This window comes from Lytechinus variegatus, chromosome 7 (genome assembly GCF_018143015.1).
Source record: "Lytechinus variegatus isolate NC3 chromosome 7, Lvar_3.0, whole genome shotgun sequence".
Classification (NCBI taxonomy): Eukaryota; Metazoa; Echinodermata; class Echinoidea; order Temnopleuroida; family Toxopneustidae; genus Lytechinus; species Lytechinus variegatus.
Genome location: NC_054746.1, coordinates 32,587,187 through 32,608,220, shown reverse-complemented (window position 1 = coordinate 32,608,220; position 21,034 = coordinate 32,587,187). Strand labels below are relative to the sequence as shown.

The following is a 21,034-nucleotide window of genomic DNA, read 5'->3' as shown; positions in this document are numbered from 1 at the left end:
GTTCCATTTAAGCTAGCTTCTAGTTAACTACACAGGTATACCTCCTTTGTTCCTATACAGGCGAGTGTGCCCGAGTTGAATCTCTCCCTTTGGGCCACACAAATCTGTTTGACTCAAATAACCTAAAGAGGTTAAGACCACATGCTATATGCATAATCTGTTCTGAAATTTACTTCGGCGATTATTCAACTTTAAAGGTCAAATTAAGGGCAGACTAAATTGTAAACTTAATCAAAAAATTGAAACACACATTGTTGAATGCTATACAGTTTGTCATCATTAGCACTGATTATTGCTCCGAAAGGGAAATACCTCAGGAATAGCTCCAAAGAAGTTGAATGGTCTCTTTGGTCCTGGATCAAGTAGGGCATACAAAGAAATGAAGGAATAGGTCCCAAATGAGGTCTTGTGTTGGTACATGAATGTTGTATCTCCCTGTTCTCCGAGAACTGAATACTTCCTAAAGAAACATAAGAGAAAGGAGGGGTTAAATAATAGAATCCTCCAAGAAAATGTATGTTAGATGCATAATTTACAAACAAAATGAAGATGGTAATCTAATTAATGCTACAAATAATAATAATGACATGATGATTTCAATAATAATCGTGATGATGATCATTATCATCTTCAGCATCAAGAGCAGGATATATTATCATTTATTTAAACTACACAGAAAAAAGAGATTTAAATGATTTTGTTATGTTGTGGCATATCTATATTAACCTATATCAGACACTTACATCCCCCTTACAGAATGAAAAAATAGGGACTAAAAACTACGGAATTAAAATATTCCATTACAACTTACTTTGAATAAGACATGAATCTAATAATTATTACTGAATACAACATGAAAGATTGTCAGATCTCAACACCTCTTAAAGAAGAAGCCTACAGCCTGATATCAAGTTGGATTTAATCATAGCAGAATAATGAGATAAACATTAATTTTTTTTGAAAATCCATCAAAGAATATCAGACTTTATCCACTTTATTCAAAAATTTGTATTTAGTGACATCACATGCAAACAGTTCCTAAGAAACATGATTCATTAAAATTTGTAATTTTCTAAGAAAAAAATGAAAATTAATGAAGCTGTACGTTAACCATATTTCACTAGACATTTAATTTCACAAAAAACTTGTAAGAATAATATTTCAATCATCATATTCATAAGCCATTAAAGAAATGGTACCTTATAAAATTTAATTACATGTCATATTGGGGGGGTGCTGTTTGAGACATCACAAAATTAAAATTATAAAAAAAATCATATTCTTTTATGCTTTTGTGGATCTCTTACTAAAACTTCAGTATTGTTTCTCTAAATTTCATGCCAATATTACAACCACCTTTTTGCCAGGGTAAACTGCTCCTTTAAAAAGGCATGACAACTGTTGACATTTTTACTCTATAATTACCTATTGTTCAAAGCCCAAAACCTTGTTATCATTCACCTTTGCTCTTTCACTCAAACAACAGGTTATGATGATCAAAAACAAAATTTGAAATTATCAATCAACATTAAAGTAGGTTGTCATGAAATACATATCCACTTACATGTATGTACAAAAGAGAGAGAGGGGGGGGCTGGAGTCCTCTGCCCATAGAAAAACATGGAAATTTGCTAATCAAATTATTGTATTGTGTCTTTCAAAATTATACTTTTAATTGAAATATAAGCTCAATTTTACTTTGAAACATTTACATCCCAAATATATAAGAAAGATTATAAATGCAAAATGTTTTTTATTTGGCTTGCTTTGGAGTTTTTCTCAAAAATTTAGCCCTCTAAAATTTTGGATAGTTTAGCTACAGATACATGTTAATGTGTGCATGAAAGCAGGGGCAGATTCCCAGGTCATGTACACTTCCCTAGTCATATGACAATTCTCTCCTAATTTATTACATTATATCACTCTAATAATATTAACCTCTTTCACAGGCATTAATCATACACAGCAAGGACTCTTTTACAGTCACAAGATAGCTTTAGTAATTTTTCCTGCCTAATGGTAATTGATACACCAGTAATTTGGTTTTGGTTAGCATAAGAAATGAAGGCTTTTATCACTACTGATCTGACAAGCTGTTTAAATAGGAATGATAAGTGTTAATCAAAAATCAGGCAGGCATGAAATTCAATTCATGATTATTCCGATGCATCATAATATGAATTTTAGATGATCGAATCCCAGTACAGGATATCTTGATGGAACTGATACATAGCAGTCTTGGACAGATGAATTCAATAGATTTTAAATAGAAGTCTGCAGGATTGTAATATAGACAAAAAATATTATAACTTATTATAACAAAATTTTAGACCATGACTTTCAGCAGGAATTATACTCAGCACAATTCCTTTCCAGTGTCCTCCCATTTAAGAGACAATGGATGCTGATGGAATTCTGCTCTAAGACACAGTAGGCCTACATACTTTGGTTGATATACAGAATACACTTTACAGACTAAAAATTATACTCCTTAAAGACTAAATATAAATATTCATTAAAGATTTGTGAATCATCTTTCCACACCAAAACACATTCATTGGAACTCACCTATAATAATTTGTATCATGTCTAGTGTGTGGAATGTCAAATGCATCTGAAAAGAGAAATATAATCATTCAATTACACCCAAATGAAATGTCTTAGGTTTATAATTATTAACTAGATTGTATCAGTATAATATGTATCATCTCAATTCAGTATATATCTATTAACTGCCTTGATTAAATTCCATTGCTTAGTCTCCATGTTGATTGTTACTAACAATAATTCTTATGTTTCTTAGATAATAAAAAGCCTTTACCGATCACTTGTGAAAACTCATTTCTCAAAACAAAATAAAGCATTTAATCAAAATGGAAAAGACGCTACATAAATCATATGTATCATTATTATTAACAGAACAAACTATTTATCATCCAAACACATATTGAATTCTAACGTGCATTTTTTTTCATGTTTGCACTTTAACCAAAAAAAATAAATAAATAAATGTACTACTATATCAGATCTCTGTAACCAATAAGCTTCAATTAAGTTTTTCCTTTTCAGTGAAGTCATGCTGGTTGGAAATCTTTATGTGAAATTGTGCAAAATCATTAACCCAATCAAGTTCAATCCCCTTATTCCCAGATAAATATAATATGTGTTACCATGGTTTCCTCTCACATCAAGCCATACAGTTCTCTCAGGAATACGAGCATGCTTGATTGTGTTCTGATATGTCTGCCACTCGATCTCAAACTGCGTTGATCCAATGTTGTCGTATGTCTTGGCGTCAGTAAGATCCCCTGCAGGAAATGAATATTTAGCAAAGGTCAAATGTCATCTGATCAATATTGAACCATTAAACTTTAAAGTCCATTTAACTATTGAGAAAGAAGCCATACTTGCTCAAGGCTCCTATAATGTATCATATTAATGAACGTATTTTAATTCAAGAATATGTATGAAATGTTCACTTCATAGTTATGCACAAAACAGAATAAAGTGTTCAGCCAATTGTACCATTAAATGTCATCAACAAGACCTGCTACTAGTATATTAAATCATAATAAAAGGATGCAACCAAAACTGTAATTTTATATCTCAGGCAGCTTTCAAAGCCTAAAAAAGAAAAACAGAGCAACATTTACTACATTGTAAGCACATTTTGCACTCAACCTTCATATTCATTATTCAAGAAGGGAAGAAAGTCATGAAGGCTTTATTTTCTTATTGATCATTCATGTCTGTCTTTCTGTCTCAGAGACTCAGAGCCCTAGTAACTTAACAAAAATATTTGATTACATTTTTATATGAAAAAAAATTGCCCTCATTCAAAAAATATCAGGGAACTAACGATTCCCTGGAAAATATAATTTAGTTCCCTGGTACACGGGTATATCAAAATTGTAAAAAAATCATCAAAATTCTGTTGGGAACTTTGGAAATGTCCAATGATATTAACCTTCAGATCTACACAATGAATAGGCCTGTAGGCGCTGCTGCACCAGCCCGAGTTTGCTCAATCTATAGATTTTAGACCGATCAGCCCTCTTCGCGATTAATCTCGAGATTCAAGAAACCCTGTCTCCACCATCGTAAGAAGAGCGATTCGTGCTTGTGCGAGGCATCAATGCATTATGGTTTGACACTGTGAAATTTTAGTGAATAAATAATCCAGAGAGCGTCTACACCTGTGAATTAGCAGGAAAATTTGTCAAATAGCGTGCTATTTTACAAATAATTCCAAGTTGACTTGGGATTGCAATCTCGAGATTAATCCAGCGAACTAGCGCGATAATTGCGTCTCCATTACAAATAATCTCCAGATTGTTCAAATCAGGATAATTTTCCGGATCAGAAATAGGGCACTAATTTAAAAACTCTGGCTGATGCAGACAGCCCTTATGTGAATACACTTTGTTCATTATAATATCGCTTAACTGCCAATTAAATGCACATGAGTGAATGGCTGATTTGCTAGAATGGTCTTTTACAATTCAGAGTCAATGCGATATTATGCTCGCATGATTCACATTTTCCATGATAATCCAAAATACAATTTCAAGACTATGAGGAAAGCGTATAGATCTGTAAAAATCAAAATCATCAATGTGGACAATATTTTACAGTTCGTTTGTAATTTCTTAACTCCCTCAAAATTTCATTTCATTTATTTCTTTTTGTCCAGTCAGGGATAAACGTACTGTTTTATGAAAAGGGGCCAATGATGGGCCAGATCTGATGACTGGTCAATTTGTTTTTCTTCATTTCTTTTTCAAGTTCTTGTTGGCAAATGGCAAGAAACTACATTATGACATTTACATGTAGGGTCTAACTGTGACAGATATCTGAAGACTAAATCAAATAGATTCATCTCTTTATGTGTACATTTTCCCCAGGTTTTTTCTAATGCTTTGAAAGATGATTAAAGGTCAAGTCTACCAAGAAAAATGTTTAATTAGAATCAATAGAGAAAATGAATCAAGCAAAACACTGAAAATTTCATCAAAATTGAATGCAAAATATGAAAGTTATGACATTGAAACTGTTCCCTTATTTTTACAAAACATATGCACAGCCCAGTGATATTCAAATTAAATAGTCGATGATGTCCCTCACTTACTATTTCTTTTGTTTTTGTTTATTGTTTGAATTACACAATATTTCAATTTTTTACAGATTTGACAAGAAGGACCAACTTGAATGAACCAAAAAATGTTAACAATGGTAATTCCACATGTTCAGGTACGAATTAAACTTTGCTTTGCATTCACATGACAATAAGGAGAAAATTTGAATAATTATATCTAATATTTAATACAAAAGAATTAGCGTGTGGGTGATGTCATTAGTCCCCTCGTCTGCATACATACCAGGATGTGAATATATTAAGTGAAATTAAGCAAAAGTTTTGAATGTCATAACTTTATTATTTTTCATCCAATTTGAAATATTTAGTAAATGATTTTTCTTTCTTTTTTTTCTCTTCTCTCTTTTTTGTACATTGATCTGCAACAGGCCTATGTTGCATCATGCATTATTGGGCTGCAGGGCATGAAGATATCATATACCCATTTGGAATATTAGTTCTAATCACCTAATTACCTAGAACCATTACTTTATCATTTACAGCAGGGCAATTAATAAAGCATTTCCACCCACTACCTGTAAACAATTTTTCCTCTTAGCTGGAAGTAAACAGTTCCTTTCTTCATGAACAGGAAGTCACAAGAACTATCACCCATTGTTATGGGTCAAAAGCACATGTGACTTGAGAAAAGTCTGTTGACCCCTAACTTGGTCCAGTGTCAACAAACTATACCCATTCAATAGGGCATTAGTTGTAATGTATGACCTATTGTCAACTTGTCAAGAATAGCATTTCTACATTGTCAATTTATCTGTCATGTGAGTAAGATAAAGAGGTGTTTTGTGTCAATGCTAATGGTTGGATGATGATTCATAGCATCCATGTGAAGGCTATTAGAATAGCTGTACACCAGTGCACGTACATGTACATGAATTTACTACCCAAGGTACTCCAATATCAAATTGATATTAACAATGCCCACACAGAACATTTGGCAACACACTGTATACAAAGGTTAATTACACCCAAGTTTACATACATGTAATACATTGTTAATGAATTGCATGATGAAGAATGGATATCTTTAAATGTTTCAAGAAAAAAATAGGAACAAGGAGGAAACAGTACCTGTATTGTGACATTACACTACAAGGTGACTATAATTGAAACAATTTATCATATCAATATTCATGCATATATATTGGATTATATTGCAATAAAAACTATCAAAATACAATCACAAGAAAGTTTGCATGTGCAAATAGAAACATAACAAAATATAAAGTAAAAATTATAAATAAATATTGTAATTTATCTATGAGGAAACAAAGGATACATGGCACTGACAAGATTTCAAAATGCATATCTAGTTTGGAACTCTGCATTATTTTGTATACTGAAAAGTACACATGTTTCTATTTGCACACTCTTTTATTTAAAAAAGAATTAAGTCAAAATGAAAGTTCCCTTTCATGGCAGTAACTACAAACATGGAAAGTTTTTATCTGCATTCTGAAATTGCATGGACATGGTCTAAAATACATGTATAGAGTCATAAATATAATACAACCAAAGTAGCAAAAAAGAATGATTTTGTGTGTAATTCTATGATGTGTCAGCTTATACATGTATATGGTGTAAATACCCAATAAATGTATAATCTGAGCGTTTGGGTCATGTAATATCAAAAGTGTTAGTAAAGATGTGACGGTGGTGGTGGTGGTGGTGATGATGATGGTGATGATGATGACAATAATGACAATGATAATACATACAGGGGCAGCGGCATGGTTTTCAAAGTGGGGGGCTGACCATGCAAAAAATCACAATCCTAGGCTATGGTCATTTTTACGTTTTTGTACATGGTTTTGGAAAAAAAGTGGGGGGCTGAACCCCCCCTCCCGCGGCCCCTGACATAATTGGAGTTAATTTAATCAACCTTCTGATTATTTCAAGCATGGATTACAAAACCGTATTGTTTTTATGCATTTTCACTTTCCAGAGAGTACAGCTCAAATTTCACTTGTTGAGATGTAACCTGAAAGTCACATTCAGCTTGTTTGGGTCTATTAACCACCATGTAGGCTGTCACCATGCATGTCGATAGGTGTTTTCAGACCGCCTCAAAGTTTGTCAGTTCCAGGTATTTTCTGATCGGGAAATTTATCTGATCAAAAAGTACCAGATAATATTGGCAATGTAAAAGCAAATTACACGTAATATCCCCGAAAATACCTACTAAATAGTAGGTATACTTGGCAAAATTATGAGAACTTTCATAGGGATTTTTCCAAGGTCACAGGTATTTTGGCAATGTGAAAGCAATTTACGGGAACTTTTAGCCTAGCGTGTAGTTGGGCGAGGGCGCCGTGGGTGGCTGCTGAGCTAGTGGTTTTGAATCTCGCGCCTTGTCTGCTTATAAGACCACACTGCGCATACTCCTACATGTAACTTCAGGAATTTATCCCGAAGGATATGTTTCGGGGCGGTGTGAATGCAGGAATAATTAATGGGTATTTTTTAGCCTAAATTAATGGGTATTTTTTAGCCTAAAAAATTCTCGTAATTTAACGGGGATTCTTATGATCGAGGCGGTTTGAAACCACCTACTGATTGCAAAAATTAGCATTCTTGTGTTTAGTTAGTCAGTTAGGACCTAACTGAATAATTCCTAGATACTAGTATTCATGCTTCCGCTTTAGGGGGGGGCTCAATGCCTTACAAAATCTGATTGCTTTAAATACATTGATCACCAGTAAACTCAATTACAAAACCCCATTTTATCATAACAAGAGGTGAAAGGTCTACATAATACATATAGTGATATTGGGATATATTTCAAAGCCCCCCTCCCCCTCAGCTGAGTTACTTAAAAAAGTGTTATAACATCAATGGACTAGAGACCCATACATTAATTTCCTTAGAATTTGTAACAGATCAGGTTATACATGTATCATGTAGAGTTGAAGCCAGACAAATGAATATTATGCTTCTAACATTACTACCATTTTTTTTTCAATCACACGGGGGTCAATTAAGTTCTTGCATTGTCTCAGCAAATGTGTACAAAGTATTGGAACAGTAACCTTTCAAGTCTTCATAACAACTACAGTGGCAGATCTACCAGGGAAGGGTGTTTAACCCCCCCCCTCCTTGGGCTGCCAGGTAAAAAAAGGTGCATTAATGTTCATTAACAAGTGGAATGCCTCTGGCCGCCTCACCTGCATCACGCGATTCAACATAGCAGCAGTGCTGACTTTGAAAACTACTATAACTCGCACAAGATGTTCAGTGATACTTGGTTACTCTTATTTCCATGTTTTATGAAGTAGACCAATACACTTTACAGAGATGGGATGGTCATTCAACAAATACCCCCATTATTGCCAAAGTTCATTGACCTTTGACCTTGGTCATGTGACCTAAAATGCGCACAGGATGTTCAGTGATACTTGATTACTCTTATGTCCAAATTTTATGAACTAGACCAACATACTTTTAAAGTTATGATGGTAATTCAACAAATACCCCCAATTCGGCCAAAGTTCATTGACCCTAAATGACCTTTGACCTTGATCATGTGACCTGAAACTTGCACAGGATGTTCAGTGATACTTGATTACTATTATGTCCAAGTTTCAAGAATCAGATCCAAAAACTTTTATAGTTTTGATTGTAATTCAACAGATACCCCCAAAATCGGCCAAAGTTCATTGACCCTAAATGACCTTTGACCTTGGTCATGTGACGTGAAACTCATGCAGGATGTTTGGTGATACTTGATCAACCTTTATGATGACATTTCAAAAACTTAACCTCAGGTTAAGATTTTGATGTTGATTCCCCCAACATGGTCTAAGTTCATTGACCCTAAATGACCTTTGACCTTGGTCATGTGACATGAAACTCTAATAGGATGTTCAGTAATACTTGATTAACCTTTTGGCCAAGTTTCATGAACTAGGTCATTATACTTTCTAAGTTATGATGTCATTTCAAAAACTTAACCTTAGGTTAAGATTTGATGTTGACGCCGCCGCCGCCATCGGAAAAGCGGCGCCTATTGTCTCACTCTGCTATGCAGGTGAGACAAAAATCACTATTATTATGTCCAGACCCACACAATATAAACTGCCTTTTATGGTCTCCATAGCACTAGTAGATGCCAGGAAAACATCACTTAAAGGGATACTCCCGCTGAAGAGGTTTAAATAGAGTAGAATTCACACTGTAAAATGCCCAAGAATTTCATTAAAATCAGATAACAAATAACAAAGTTTGATATTGAATTTTAAAGATTTGCATTATTCCAGTGAAACATTTATAGGCATGTCTTCATGAATAATCATTAGGTGGGCTGATGATGTCACATCCCCACTCTCCTTTTTCTTATGTTATTGCATGAAATCACAATTGTTTCATTTTTCATAAATGTGTAAATGATGTGTCTCCTTTATGATGAAATAAGTTGCAGCAATAAATAATTAATATTCCAGTACTTAATCAATTGTCTCTCCTATTGTTTAAGTTCTTGGTAGAAAAATTTTGAATAAACCTCATGTAATATAATAAAATACAAAAGAACAAGTGGAGATATGACATCATCAGCCCACCTAATGAATATTCATGAAGACATGACTAGAACTATTTCACCGGAATTAATGCAAATCTTAAAAATTCAATAAATCTGTTATTTGTTGTCCGATTTTGGTCAAATTTTCAACACTTTGCTTTGTGAATTTTACTCTATTTATTGAGATATGAATATCTTCAGCCTTGAGCATCCCTTTAAGGAGGTTCCAAATAGACCCCCCCAAAAAAAAAAATGGCTCACGGTCGCTCACCGCTACATGGTCCTAGTTAACCCCCTCCCCTCAAAAAAGCTAGATCAAATCCTGAACTTTTTATGATTACTACACAAGTATCACAGCAATAAAATGTGAGATATCATTAGGAATGACATTTGAGGAAAAATCAATCATTGACTTTCAATTCACATAAGATTTTATTTTATTCCACAACTGTGCAACATGTACATGTATGATACTGGATGGAGGGAGCTTCATGGATACTGCTGCAGTTCTGCCATACTGTGATAAATATTATTGCCCATGAGCCAGCTTCGGTAAGAACGCTGAGAAAGGGACTGAAAATGTGGCAATGCACCAATGGGGTTCATAACATATTTTGCCAAACTACATGTACATGTACTCCTTTCATTTTGCAATAATGAATACATGTGGCACTACTTTTAAGCACTTACAGTGTATATTTGTGAAATCATTCAGATTCAGTCTTCTTTTGAAAAACAAGTGGAATGCAGTCTTGCCTGCATTATGCAATTCAATATAGAGCAGCAGTTCTGACTTTGAAAACAAATAAGATGAATATACATGTTTAAAAAGAAAACAATTCATAATATAAGTAATAGGTTCACTGACCCTCAATGGCTTTGACCTTGATCATGTGACCTGAAACTTGTGCAAATGATCAGTGATACTAGACTACCTAATGTCCAAGTTTCATGCAATCGATCCAATTTCTTTCAAAGTCATATCAACATTCCAAAGACTTAAACTTGGTTTAGATTTCAATGTTGACACCATAACACGGTCAGACGAGACAAAAATTATTATGAAGCTCATACACACAACAGCAAGACAACTGTGCAGTCTTCCTTGTAGGAATATACCTGTCTGCTCTTTTTTTTATGTTATTTCAACTTAATACATCTGTAGGCCTATTCTTCATATAAAGCCTCTTTTGGCTCCTTCTAAAAATTACAATATTCACACCTAAAAATGTGTTCAAGCTAATAGTTTCGCACACAGAGGTCTCATCTAAAAAGTTTATGGAATGTGGGAAAGATTTACAATTGTGCAGTTCATACATGTAGTCATCTCATGCTTTTAAAACAAACAATTATCAAAAGGAAGACACAACCAAACATTCTGTCAGTAATAGAAGACATCTATTCATGAAAGAAGGAAATAAAAAACGGGGAAATTACATATAAAGTTTGGTTTCTATTTCCAAAGACTGATGACAGTGCTAGTATCACAAAGGAATATTGCGGTTTATTTTCCTACACAAGGAGCAGATTTATAGGAGTGCAACGTAAAGAGAGTCTCTTGTACCTGTACCTGTATCACTTTATCAGGCAATGTTGATGGTAGGCTGTGAGAGATTTCAGGAGGATTACTGGTATGTAATATACCTCTTCCATAATTCAAAATATCTCTAGTCAACCTCTAAATTCTTTGTTGCCTGTAGTTATTTGTTGGTTCATCTGAAGATCATTTGGTAGTTAATATATGTTTCAGGGAAGGAAATAATTCTTTCATTCTTAGTGGCTATTTGTCTTTTACACATTGGGGCAATTGCAGAATTTTAAGGCTTTTTTTTCTTTCATTTGAAGGGCTACTTTTAAGGGATAAAAAAGTAATTGTGCAGGAAAAGCTAATGTTATTCAAATTCAAATTTATTTCCACAATTAAAAATATATGTATATACAAATTATTGACATTAAAAGATATATTACACGTGGAGGGGCCAAAGAAAGCACAACTGCTTGTATAAATTGGCCCCCAAAGTAAGAATAAATCATATTAATACATGTAAAATAAACAAACAATATAATCATAACATAATTAGCATAATTACAAATAAGTCTAAGAGAAGGGAGGGGGTGAAAACAAATCATTACAATAAATGGAATGCCGTGTTTAGAAGTGTTTTGTTTTGAAGACATGCACGTTTAAATTGATTTAAAGATTTTGATAACTTAAAAGAATTTGGTAATGAGTTCCAAAAAAGTGGTCCAAAATAAAAAACAGATCGTCTAGTTAAAGCTATGCGTGGCAAAGGAGGGTGATAACTGTTACAATTTCTAGTTTGATATGAGTGATACAAATTATTCATTTTAAAATAATCTTGAAGAGACTTAGGTAACATATGGTTGTGACATTGGTACATGAATAAACAGGTCTGTAATGATATGATATTCTGAATCGGTAAGATATTGTTTCTTTGGAAAAGAGGTGCACTTTCAAAGAGGTAATCGGAATGAGTTATAAGACAGATTGCTCATTTTTGTAAAATAAAAATTTTCTGTATATTTCTTTTAGTTGTAAATCCCCATGCAATCACTCCATTCTTCTGTCACAGTTAGAAAATTAATTTTTTTTAAAATAATCTTCAGATCTATTGCATAGTTCTGACGTCTGAAATAATCCAAGTCAATCTAGAGAAAATTGCTGCCACAGACAAGAATATGAGGTTCTTGGGGAGGGGGAGCACTCGCCTACTTGTATTCTTTCGAACAGGGAGCTAAACCTTGAACCTGAAGCCTATCAGCAAATTTTAATGGAATAGCTTACCGTATATATGTACTCATGTTTTGGGATTTCTCACAAAACAAAATCCATACTTGAAATTTGTCAAGAAATGGACCCCATTGGACCATTTACAATGTACAAACTCAATAGGAATTGCTTGCATGTGCCACCAAATTGAGAGCTTCATGCTTGGCAAGAGCGGTACATACATGGAAGTCACAAGAGTATTCACAGATTATAAAAAATTGTCTGCCAGAACTGAAAACCATCAACTTTACTCTGGCCAAGATATTTCTTTCCTCAAGCATCAAAGAAATACATTCAAAATAAACGTATTGTACACTTCAGAATTTGGGATATATATAAAATGCTATGTTTAGGGATTTTGTTGAAAATGTTAACTCAAGTTTAAAGATATTTTATTCTAGGAGAAAATGGTTCCCATGTTGCATTTTGTTTGAAATAGAAAACTATTCCTGTGTAATGTGTGTGTGTGTATATATATATATATATATATATACATGGAAGGGTTTACCTATGATGTAGAAAGGTCATGTGCATTGGAAAAAGAGAAGAGTTTAACAGAATGCCATGATTATTCTTCCTCAGAATAATAAAACAAATCTCCAGTTGATAATCATAATGTGAATTTACATACATGTAGGCCAACAAATATCCAAGAAAGAAAAACCACAAGTGCCAACGTGATGATAATCTTGTTTTCATGTAATTTTTGTAGAAATATAATGACTGCAATATTTATATCTGGTACAATATCATGAAATGTCGTTCAAAGTAATCAAAATTTTGAGAAAAAACATTGACTTTACCTGTGACAACTACAACTTCTGGCCTGATGACATCAATGTTCTCCATGCAAAATGTTTTGAAGTCTACAGCTCTTTGTGGGTCTCTGAAGCGGGAAATGTGGATGTCTGAGATCTGTCCAAAATAAGAGACAATATTGGTTTAAAACTGAGAAGCATCTAAAGGCAACAGGCCATTTCAAAGCAGAGCAATGACAATATGGTCTGTAAGTATTGCTGATCATTCACAGATCACACCGATTCTTTACTAAAGTTTATCTCACCTGAATGCTCTAACCCTCCTAGAAAATTATGGCCACATTCAAAGTTTATTTTCTACTTAAATACACTACAGCATACATATAAATTACTACTTACGTGTATAAACCACCAGAGATTATCAGCTGTAGCACCTGGGTAGGGGGGTCTGTCACCTTGAGGGTGGGGTGGTCCATCGTATGGTACAGGATCTGTGAAGTATGATAGGATCATGCCACTGACCCAGGCAGCTATCATCACCAGCACGACCAGCGTGATGGTACATATACCAAGAAGCCTTGCCATTCTCCTTTTTATCAAATTGAAATGGAAAAAAAAGATAGATTTAGGAATATTATATACCTTTTGTTTGTATAAATATACACTGGACCCCACTTGGTAACTTGCAATTAGTGTCTACAATAGAAACTTCTCTTTTGATTGGCTGTTGAGCCCTGTTACCTTGGAACTAACCATACCGGCAACACAGTAGCGGACCGTGACCCAGAGGAGACAAAGCATTGAGGGGGGCTCAGCATTGTTCACAAACAATGCAGTGCCCCCCAATGCTTTGTCTCCTCCGGGTCACGGTCCGCTACTGCGGCAACACCATCATTGAGGTTCCCTATGAAACAAGTCCCCGTTCAAATTTTGCTCATGGTCAGAAGTACATTTTTCAATTCCACTTTCTTGGTGGGCTCTGAAAGTTTATCCACTGATTAAAACACTATATCACAAAATAGGATTCTAGATTTAAAATAATATCATGACGATGAGGTCAAGAAAGTAAGAAGATTTCAAAAATAAAATCTAAATTTAGTGTTTTTTCTCATAACAAGACCTTTAGAAACAGAAAAATATTCACAGTTGAAATCTTGATTTGGTGAACATATATTGAGTTTTAAAATGACAAGGTAGTAAGCTACATAGAAGCAATAGTTTTCATTACCATTAGGTAAAAAATATAACTTATGACATTATTTAATAGGAGCCATATATGTGGTGATAAATGAGCTTTTCATCAAATTAATAAAAACAGAAAATCAATACATGTTGGTACTAGTAACTTGTTAGTACTTCTTTGAACCCGAGGAATTACACCAAGATATCATAATTGTTGGAGGAAAATGGAAACATTCAATATTTCAAAATTACAAAAGTAAAATACAAAAGATAAAAAATATTAAATGAAATGAGCAGCTTGCATATTACCAATGAAAGGCAATTAATGACTCACATAGATATCTATATAGGCCTACATCTATTATTGGTGATATATGCTTATTTCACTTTCCTCTAATTCAACTAAACTTTTACGTTTTGTAGATATAATTTCATCAAAACTTTTTAAAAATGTAATTAAATACTACATTTGATTTTGGAGAAAGCTTCTGGGTCATGCTTGTTTGATTTTTAAGTGGTATGACCAAGGATTGGAGGTACAATGTAGAAAAGAATTACTTCCATTGTTGCACTTGACATTCAACACTCACATGTACCCTTCAAATTCTCTCATCAAAGCATTACAGCACCACTGTCACTGATAGTACCAGAATAATTGTTATGCTATGTAGCGTAGGTTACAAATATTTTACAGCGCATTGTCAATGATTCACTTGCTTCGGTTCTGATGGCATGCAAGAATGATGTACAAAGTACATTAAAGTACGTGTGATAGATTCAGTATTTTAGATCTTAACATAAAACATACCAATGCGGTATTTCGGCCTCAAGAGTCAAAGGAAGGAGACTTACCTCACGGTTTAGCGGCTAACTATTAGCTATTCAGACTATTCTATGTTGAATCTACAGATATGAATGGGCAGATAGCCGGTAGTAATCTTCGCAGAGAAAATGTTAATTCGATGACATGGCAGACGAACAATGAATCATGAACAACTTGGCTTCCCTGCGTGCAAACGATTTCGGATTCTACTCTGGTCTTATCATGCACTCATTGCACTGCATCGTCTACATCAACGAATGGTCTACATGCGAACATCATGTGATCGTGTCTCAACGTCAACATAACAAAGAATGAACGAGCCGAGTTCGCCGGTCGATGATCATCATAATGCAATGTGTCGTGTGCTCGGAAGGAAAAAGAAACCGGGGTTGGTTCATCAGAATGTAAACAACACTTGCACAGCTGATCGACCGGAATTTGACACAATGACGTTTTGTCTTTATTGCGTAATATGACGGTAGCAGGTACCGGAGAGGTACCCGCAGAGACGTAGATGGTAATGACAGATGGTGCAAATAGAGTAAATCGAAGAAAATGACGGAGGGGTACTTTCCCGGGGTACATTAGAACAGAGCTCGAGATGGGGGGGGGGGGGCGGCGGAGAGAGTACAGTACAGGACTAAATAGAGGACTGGGTCTTACGCTGTTCTTCACAAATTTGTATTTTTGATATAAGATAAACCAAGCTAAAGCTCTGATCATTTGCATAGTTGGCCTATTTTACTTTTCATGCAAAATTTAATTCGTGCTAAATCAATGATGATGATCAATAATAAAAATATAGGCCTACGTGTGTGATAAAATCCCATGACTGATTGTAGCATGACTGGTCTGGAGTACTGAGGAGGGTTGGGACAGTTGACCCCGCCCCAAAGGGGGAAAAAATCCGCAACCGAGAACAAAAAAGGGGGTCTAGCTAGAAGAAATGAACGGGGAAGTGTTAGAATGTGAATGTTAATCTGTTTCAAAATTATATTTTCAATAAAGGGCAATAATTTTCTCGATCGCTCACAACTTTTAAAATATCTCTCTCCCGCCAATGTGCCATGTTCAGTGCTCGTTCAATTTATTACTCACATCAATGTTCAGCTTCACAATTCATTTCGAAAATACAGATAATAAAACTAAAAAATTTACAAAGGCTTATTGGTTTGTGTTGATGACTGATGAGAACACTTAGTATGAATCATGGATTGTGATCATATTTTCTCGCCTTTTCTGAATTAATCGCAACCGAAATGGAAATAAATGCAAGCAGAAGCCGCCGATAGTAAGGGCACAGGTCTACGGTTAAAAACGGCAGAATTTCACTGCACTATACAAGTAAACAAGGTTTTCATCACAAAAACAGGCTAGCTACGCAATTAAGAGTTCGTGCTGGCCGAACCAATTGTGACGTCACGAAACTTCATGGTCCTGTAATCTCATTGGATGAAAGTTTGTGCGTTCAAGGTTGCGCAGCTTTCTCAGCCAGTCCGCAACACGTAATTGTAACGCTTAACAATCCAATCAGCGAGCTGCAGAACCTTGAAGTTCTAACTCAGAGGTGCCGTGATCAATTAGTGGTTTAACGGCATGGCGAGGGCAATCAGACCAAATTAAGTTCTGTTAGTTCGATGAATTGACATTTACGAATTCGGGACGACCCAAAATGGAATGTGTGCACAGATCATGCCGATAAACAAAATATATGAATATTGAAGAAAAAACTACGAAATACTTTTAATGAGAAAGGATACAAAAAGCTATAAAACTAGGCCTGAGTATTTTTTTTTCGAATGCTACGCAGATGTGTGGGGGTACTAACTTAATCGACAAATTCAGCAATGATGATTATACCAAAAGTGCTTATAAAAAGTACAATTTTTAGGTCAGAATATCAAAATTTTCATGTCGCTCTCCGCGCTCGCATCTTTATTGTTTAGTGAGGTGACGATCCTGTTCATGGTTAGAAAAAATTCTTAGAATTCCAACTTAAGGTCGAAAGATAAAAAAATGTTCAGCTCGTGCTTTGCGCTAGCTCCATTTGTTTAGATAGATCCTGTTCATGGTCACGAAATGTGCTGAATGACAAGTTTTCTGTCGGAATATAAAAAAATTCAGTTCGCGCTTCGTGCTCGCATCGATTAGATGCCCACCCTATTCATGATTATAGAAAGCGTTTAGGATATCAAAACTTTGGGCAAAATCTAAAAAAAAAATCAGATCGCACTTCTCGCTCGCATCAATTGTTTAAATAGATACCTATCATTTTCATATAGTGACAAAAAAATGCTTTGAATATCCAGTTTTTGGATCGGAAATTCAAAAATTGTCAACTCGCGATTCACGCTCGCATAAAAGGTTGAGATTGTTAAGTTGACGATCATGTTCATGGTTAATGCTTAGAATGTCCAACTTTGGGTCGGAATATCATAAATTTTATGCTCGCGTTTCGCGCTCGCATAAAACAATTTGCCATCCTGTTCATGATTACCAATAGTGCTTATAATGTCAAAAATTTAGTTCAGAATATCAATTTTTCAGCTCGACTCAATTACCATCCCCTGATCGTGGTTACAAAAAATGTCAAGTTTTGGGGTCGGATATTCAAACATTGTCAACTCGCATAAAATGTTGAGACAGATACCCATGATATTGTTGATTACCGTACTTTGAATATTAAATTTTTTAAGCTCGCGTTCCGCGCTCTCATCCATATTGTTTAGTTTTACGTTTACCCATGATGTTTACGGTTGCAAAAAAAACATATGCTTAGAATGTCCGATCGGGAAACCATGGGTGAAAATATTCCCCCGAAAGCTGGATCCACCCCTGGTATAAAGAACGGCTCCCGTACATAATTTTAGTATAGGGCCTAACACTCTGATGAGAGGTCAAACCAAATTGAGACGCCAAAGTGCTTAAAATTCTATGCTTTTGTGGTCGCATTTATTCTTTCAAAAAGTGGTATTACAACATATTCATGGATACTTTTTTTCATGAACACGTTAAACAAAAAAAGTGGTCTTCGATTGCCCTTTTTACATAATCATGAAATAATATAATTCAACGTGCATTTGAGGCACCTATATGATTGCCTGGCGGGGTGGGGCGCCATTTTCCGACAAGTTCACAGGGACTCCAAAATTAGGTCGGGCCCACGGGGTGAAAAATCTTGGATACACGCTTGCAAAAAGCACAAGGTTCGTAGGCCTATCCGGATTTTGAATAACAATCAATTTTCTTAAAGAATGTAGCAGAAATAATTTAAACTGCATTCAAAGTGACACTTCCAGAATCTTCCCTATTTTATTGGGTAAGAATGTATTTTAAAACTTTCAGTCAGTGAAATAATGCAAAGAGGTAAATCAAATTCATTTTCCTCACTGACGGTACAGATTCGGGGCTTGAGCCCACGGACTCCCCCTACCAAAACATGAAAATAATAAAATAGAAGAAATAAATGAATGAATTAAAATTCCAAAAATCACAACTAAGAAGAAAGGGATATAAAGAAAGAAAAGGAAAAGAAAGGGTGTGCAAAAAATACTGTTTTCTAAACAAAGATTATGTCAAAATTCAACAAAAAATATAATCTAAAACGATCTTTTTTTTTGCTCGCTCGCATTATTTTTTTAAGAAAGATGGTCCCATACGCCATGTCTGGCCCCTCAATATTAATGGGAAATTACGCTACTGGTCCTAATCATGATATATAGAAATAAATTTGTCCTCTATATCTGAATCTCACCATTTTTTTTTGTAATTTAATTGTATTAAAAAAAACAAAATCTCAGATCAATTTATTTCGATTCTGACAATAGCTGGCGCTGTTACTTTTCGGCAAATAGCCTTTTAGCGTTTACTCCTTTACTTTTTCTTTGCAGCTCATTAATTTACGGAAAGCATGCAATATTAACAATAAAAAGCGGGTTGTCGGGGCAGGGGGCGAAAGGGTGCCAGGTAGGTAAATCATTCGTACTAAATCATGATAAAGAGAATTTCCAAGATAGGTCAACTGATGAATAATTTGATACAAGGACCAAGAGCAGCAATATAAATATGCATTTTAATTATAATGTGTATCTCATTTTTTTGTGAGGGGCATATGGGGGTAGTTCCCATCGGCGACCAAGTATTGATAATAGGGGGCGACCTCTGGAGCGACACTGGCTCTCTATTGTGTTGGCATTGATCTCATATTGCATATTATGTTGATTGTGCGGAAACAACTGTAAGCCACAACACACTTCAACACTCAGGGTAGCAATCATCTTTTTGCCTTGAGGCAAAAAAAAAAGATTGTGGTGTAATACGGTGATTGAGTGACCGGGTCGAGTGAGAACACTTTAATTTTGATAACAGCACCTTAAATGACTATATTGAGGCGTATATCCCCCCCCCCCCGATAACGCATTTTGAAAGAGCCAGAAATTTTGCCCTTCATTTGAATTTGGGATGTTCCGTCCCTTGCCCCTCTACCTCTGGGGCACCTCCAATCAATGCCTCGATACAGGAAATCTTTTTTTTTTTTACAGTTTTGATTTTCGATCTTGACAGATGCTAAATTTTCTATTTGTTGATGATTCATATTGAAAATAACATTATTATAGGCCTATGACATTTCAACATATCCAAAGATATAGGCCTACTTGTGACTCAATTTATTGTCTTCATTTTTAAATGATGTCGCTTTAGATTTGCAATTATTATGTGGGGAAAAGGTTTTATCTGTGGAATAACGGTATAGTGCAAATCAAATCTGATATTCCGTCAATTTTTAAGAGCCTATATAGACGAGGTCTGATTTCAGTTTAACTATAATGACTATAGGCTCATTTCTCATTTAAAAAGAGGCTCATTTCTCATTTAAAAAGGGGGAATTATATACGATGTACTTCCCTTTATTTTGATATATCTTTTTCTCACAAGTATCGTTCCCTCTTTATAGAAAGTATATAGGATCCATGATAAGATTTTGTTTTGTCTGTTTTTTTTTTAGGTGGCTCCTTTTTCCCTAGTAATAACTTGGCTATGCATGTACGTAATTGTCATGTCGGCATTGACTTGAAGAAATGCAATAGGGTATTGGCAACTTTCAATTATGATTTTATGGGGATTGTTTTACAATGATTTATTTGGATGTTCATTTTCTTTAGATGCTTGCACCGTCGAGATAGCCATTTTGTATAAAAAAAATTAATTATTGCTTGTATATTGTTAACTACACTTTTATATTTATATTGTATCATTTTTTGTATTCATCATCTTTTGTTTTGTTCTACGTATAGACATTGTATCTACATATGTGTAGACCAGTGAAAACAAATTTCCTTTATGGACAATAAAGTTATTCAATAATTATTCAATTCAATTTTAAACACTCTCTCTCTTCTCTTTTTTTTCTCACTTCGGTGTGTTTCTATCGATCTTAAACACATGGGGGCGCTAGATATGAAATTAAACGAGAGAAGAAATCCCGCAGGTAGATACTTACGTGGTGAGTCTCAAAGCAGTTCTTTCATTTATGTATGATTTTTTATTATTTTGCTTCACTGTTTTTGCAATTTTATTACTTTATAAGTGATAAATAGATTTGATGCTAATTCTGAGGTTAAAAAAGGAGAGACAGGAGTTCGGTTGCTTGAAAAAGACCGACCTAAAAACTGCGTTGAAAGAAAGATAACACTCGACTGAATATGTATGGGAATGCATATCCATGTCAATTTTTGTAAATGTGCGTGTATTGCTGTAGTTGTGGCTGCTGGTGCGTCGTCGGCCAGCGATCCGATCCCTGGCTGCAGATGCT

General features: G+C 34.8%; 1 protein-coding gene across 1 annotated transcript in view; it reads right to left on the bottom strand.

The window, feature by feature from the left end:
* LOC121419044 (transmembrane protein 62-like) overlaps window positions 1-15,711 on the bottom strand; it is a 28,736-nt gene extending 13,025 nt beyond the window's left edge. The window contains exons 1-6 of the mRNA XM_041613324.1: window positions 15,252-15,711; window positions 13,617-13,806; window positions 13,263-13,374; window positions 3,171-3,308; window positions 2,569-2,614; window positions 313-460 (exon numbers count right to left, since the gene is read on the bottom strand). Of these exons, the coding sequence (XP_041469258.1) occupies window positions 313-460; window positions 2,569-2,614; window positions 3,171-3,308; window positions 13,263-13,374; window positions 13,617-13,802 (630 nt within the window). The 5' untranslated portion in view covers window positions 13,803-13,806; window positions 15,252-15,711. The remainder of the gene's footprint in view (window positions 1-312; window positions 461-2,568; window positions 2,615-3,170; window positions 3,309-13,262; window positions 13,375-13,616; window positions 13,807-15,251) is intronic.
* Between the last annotated feature and the right edge of the window lie 5,323 nt (window positions 15,712-21,034).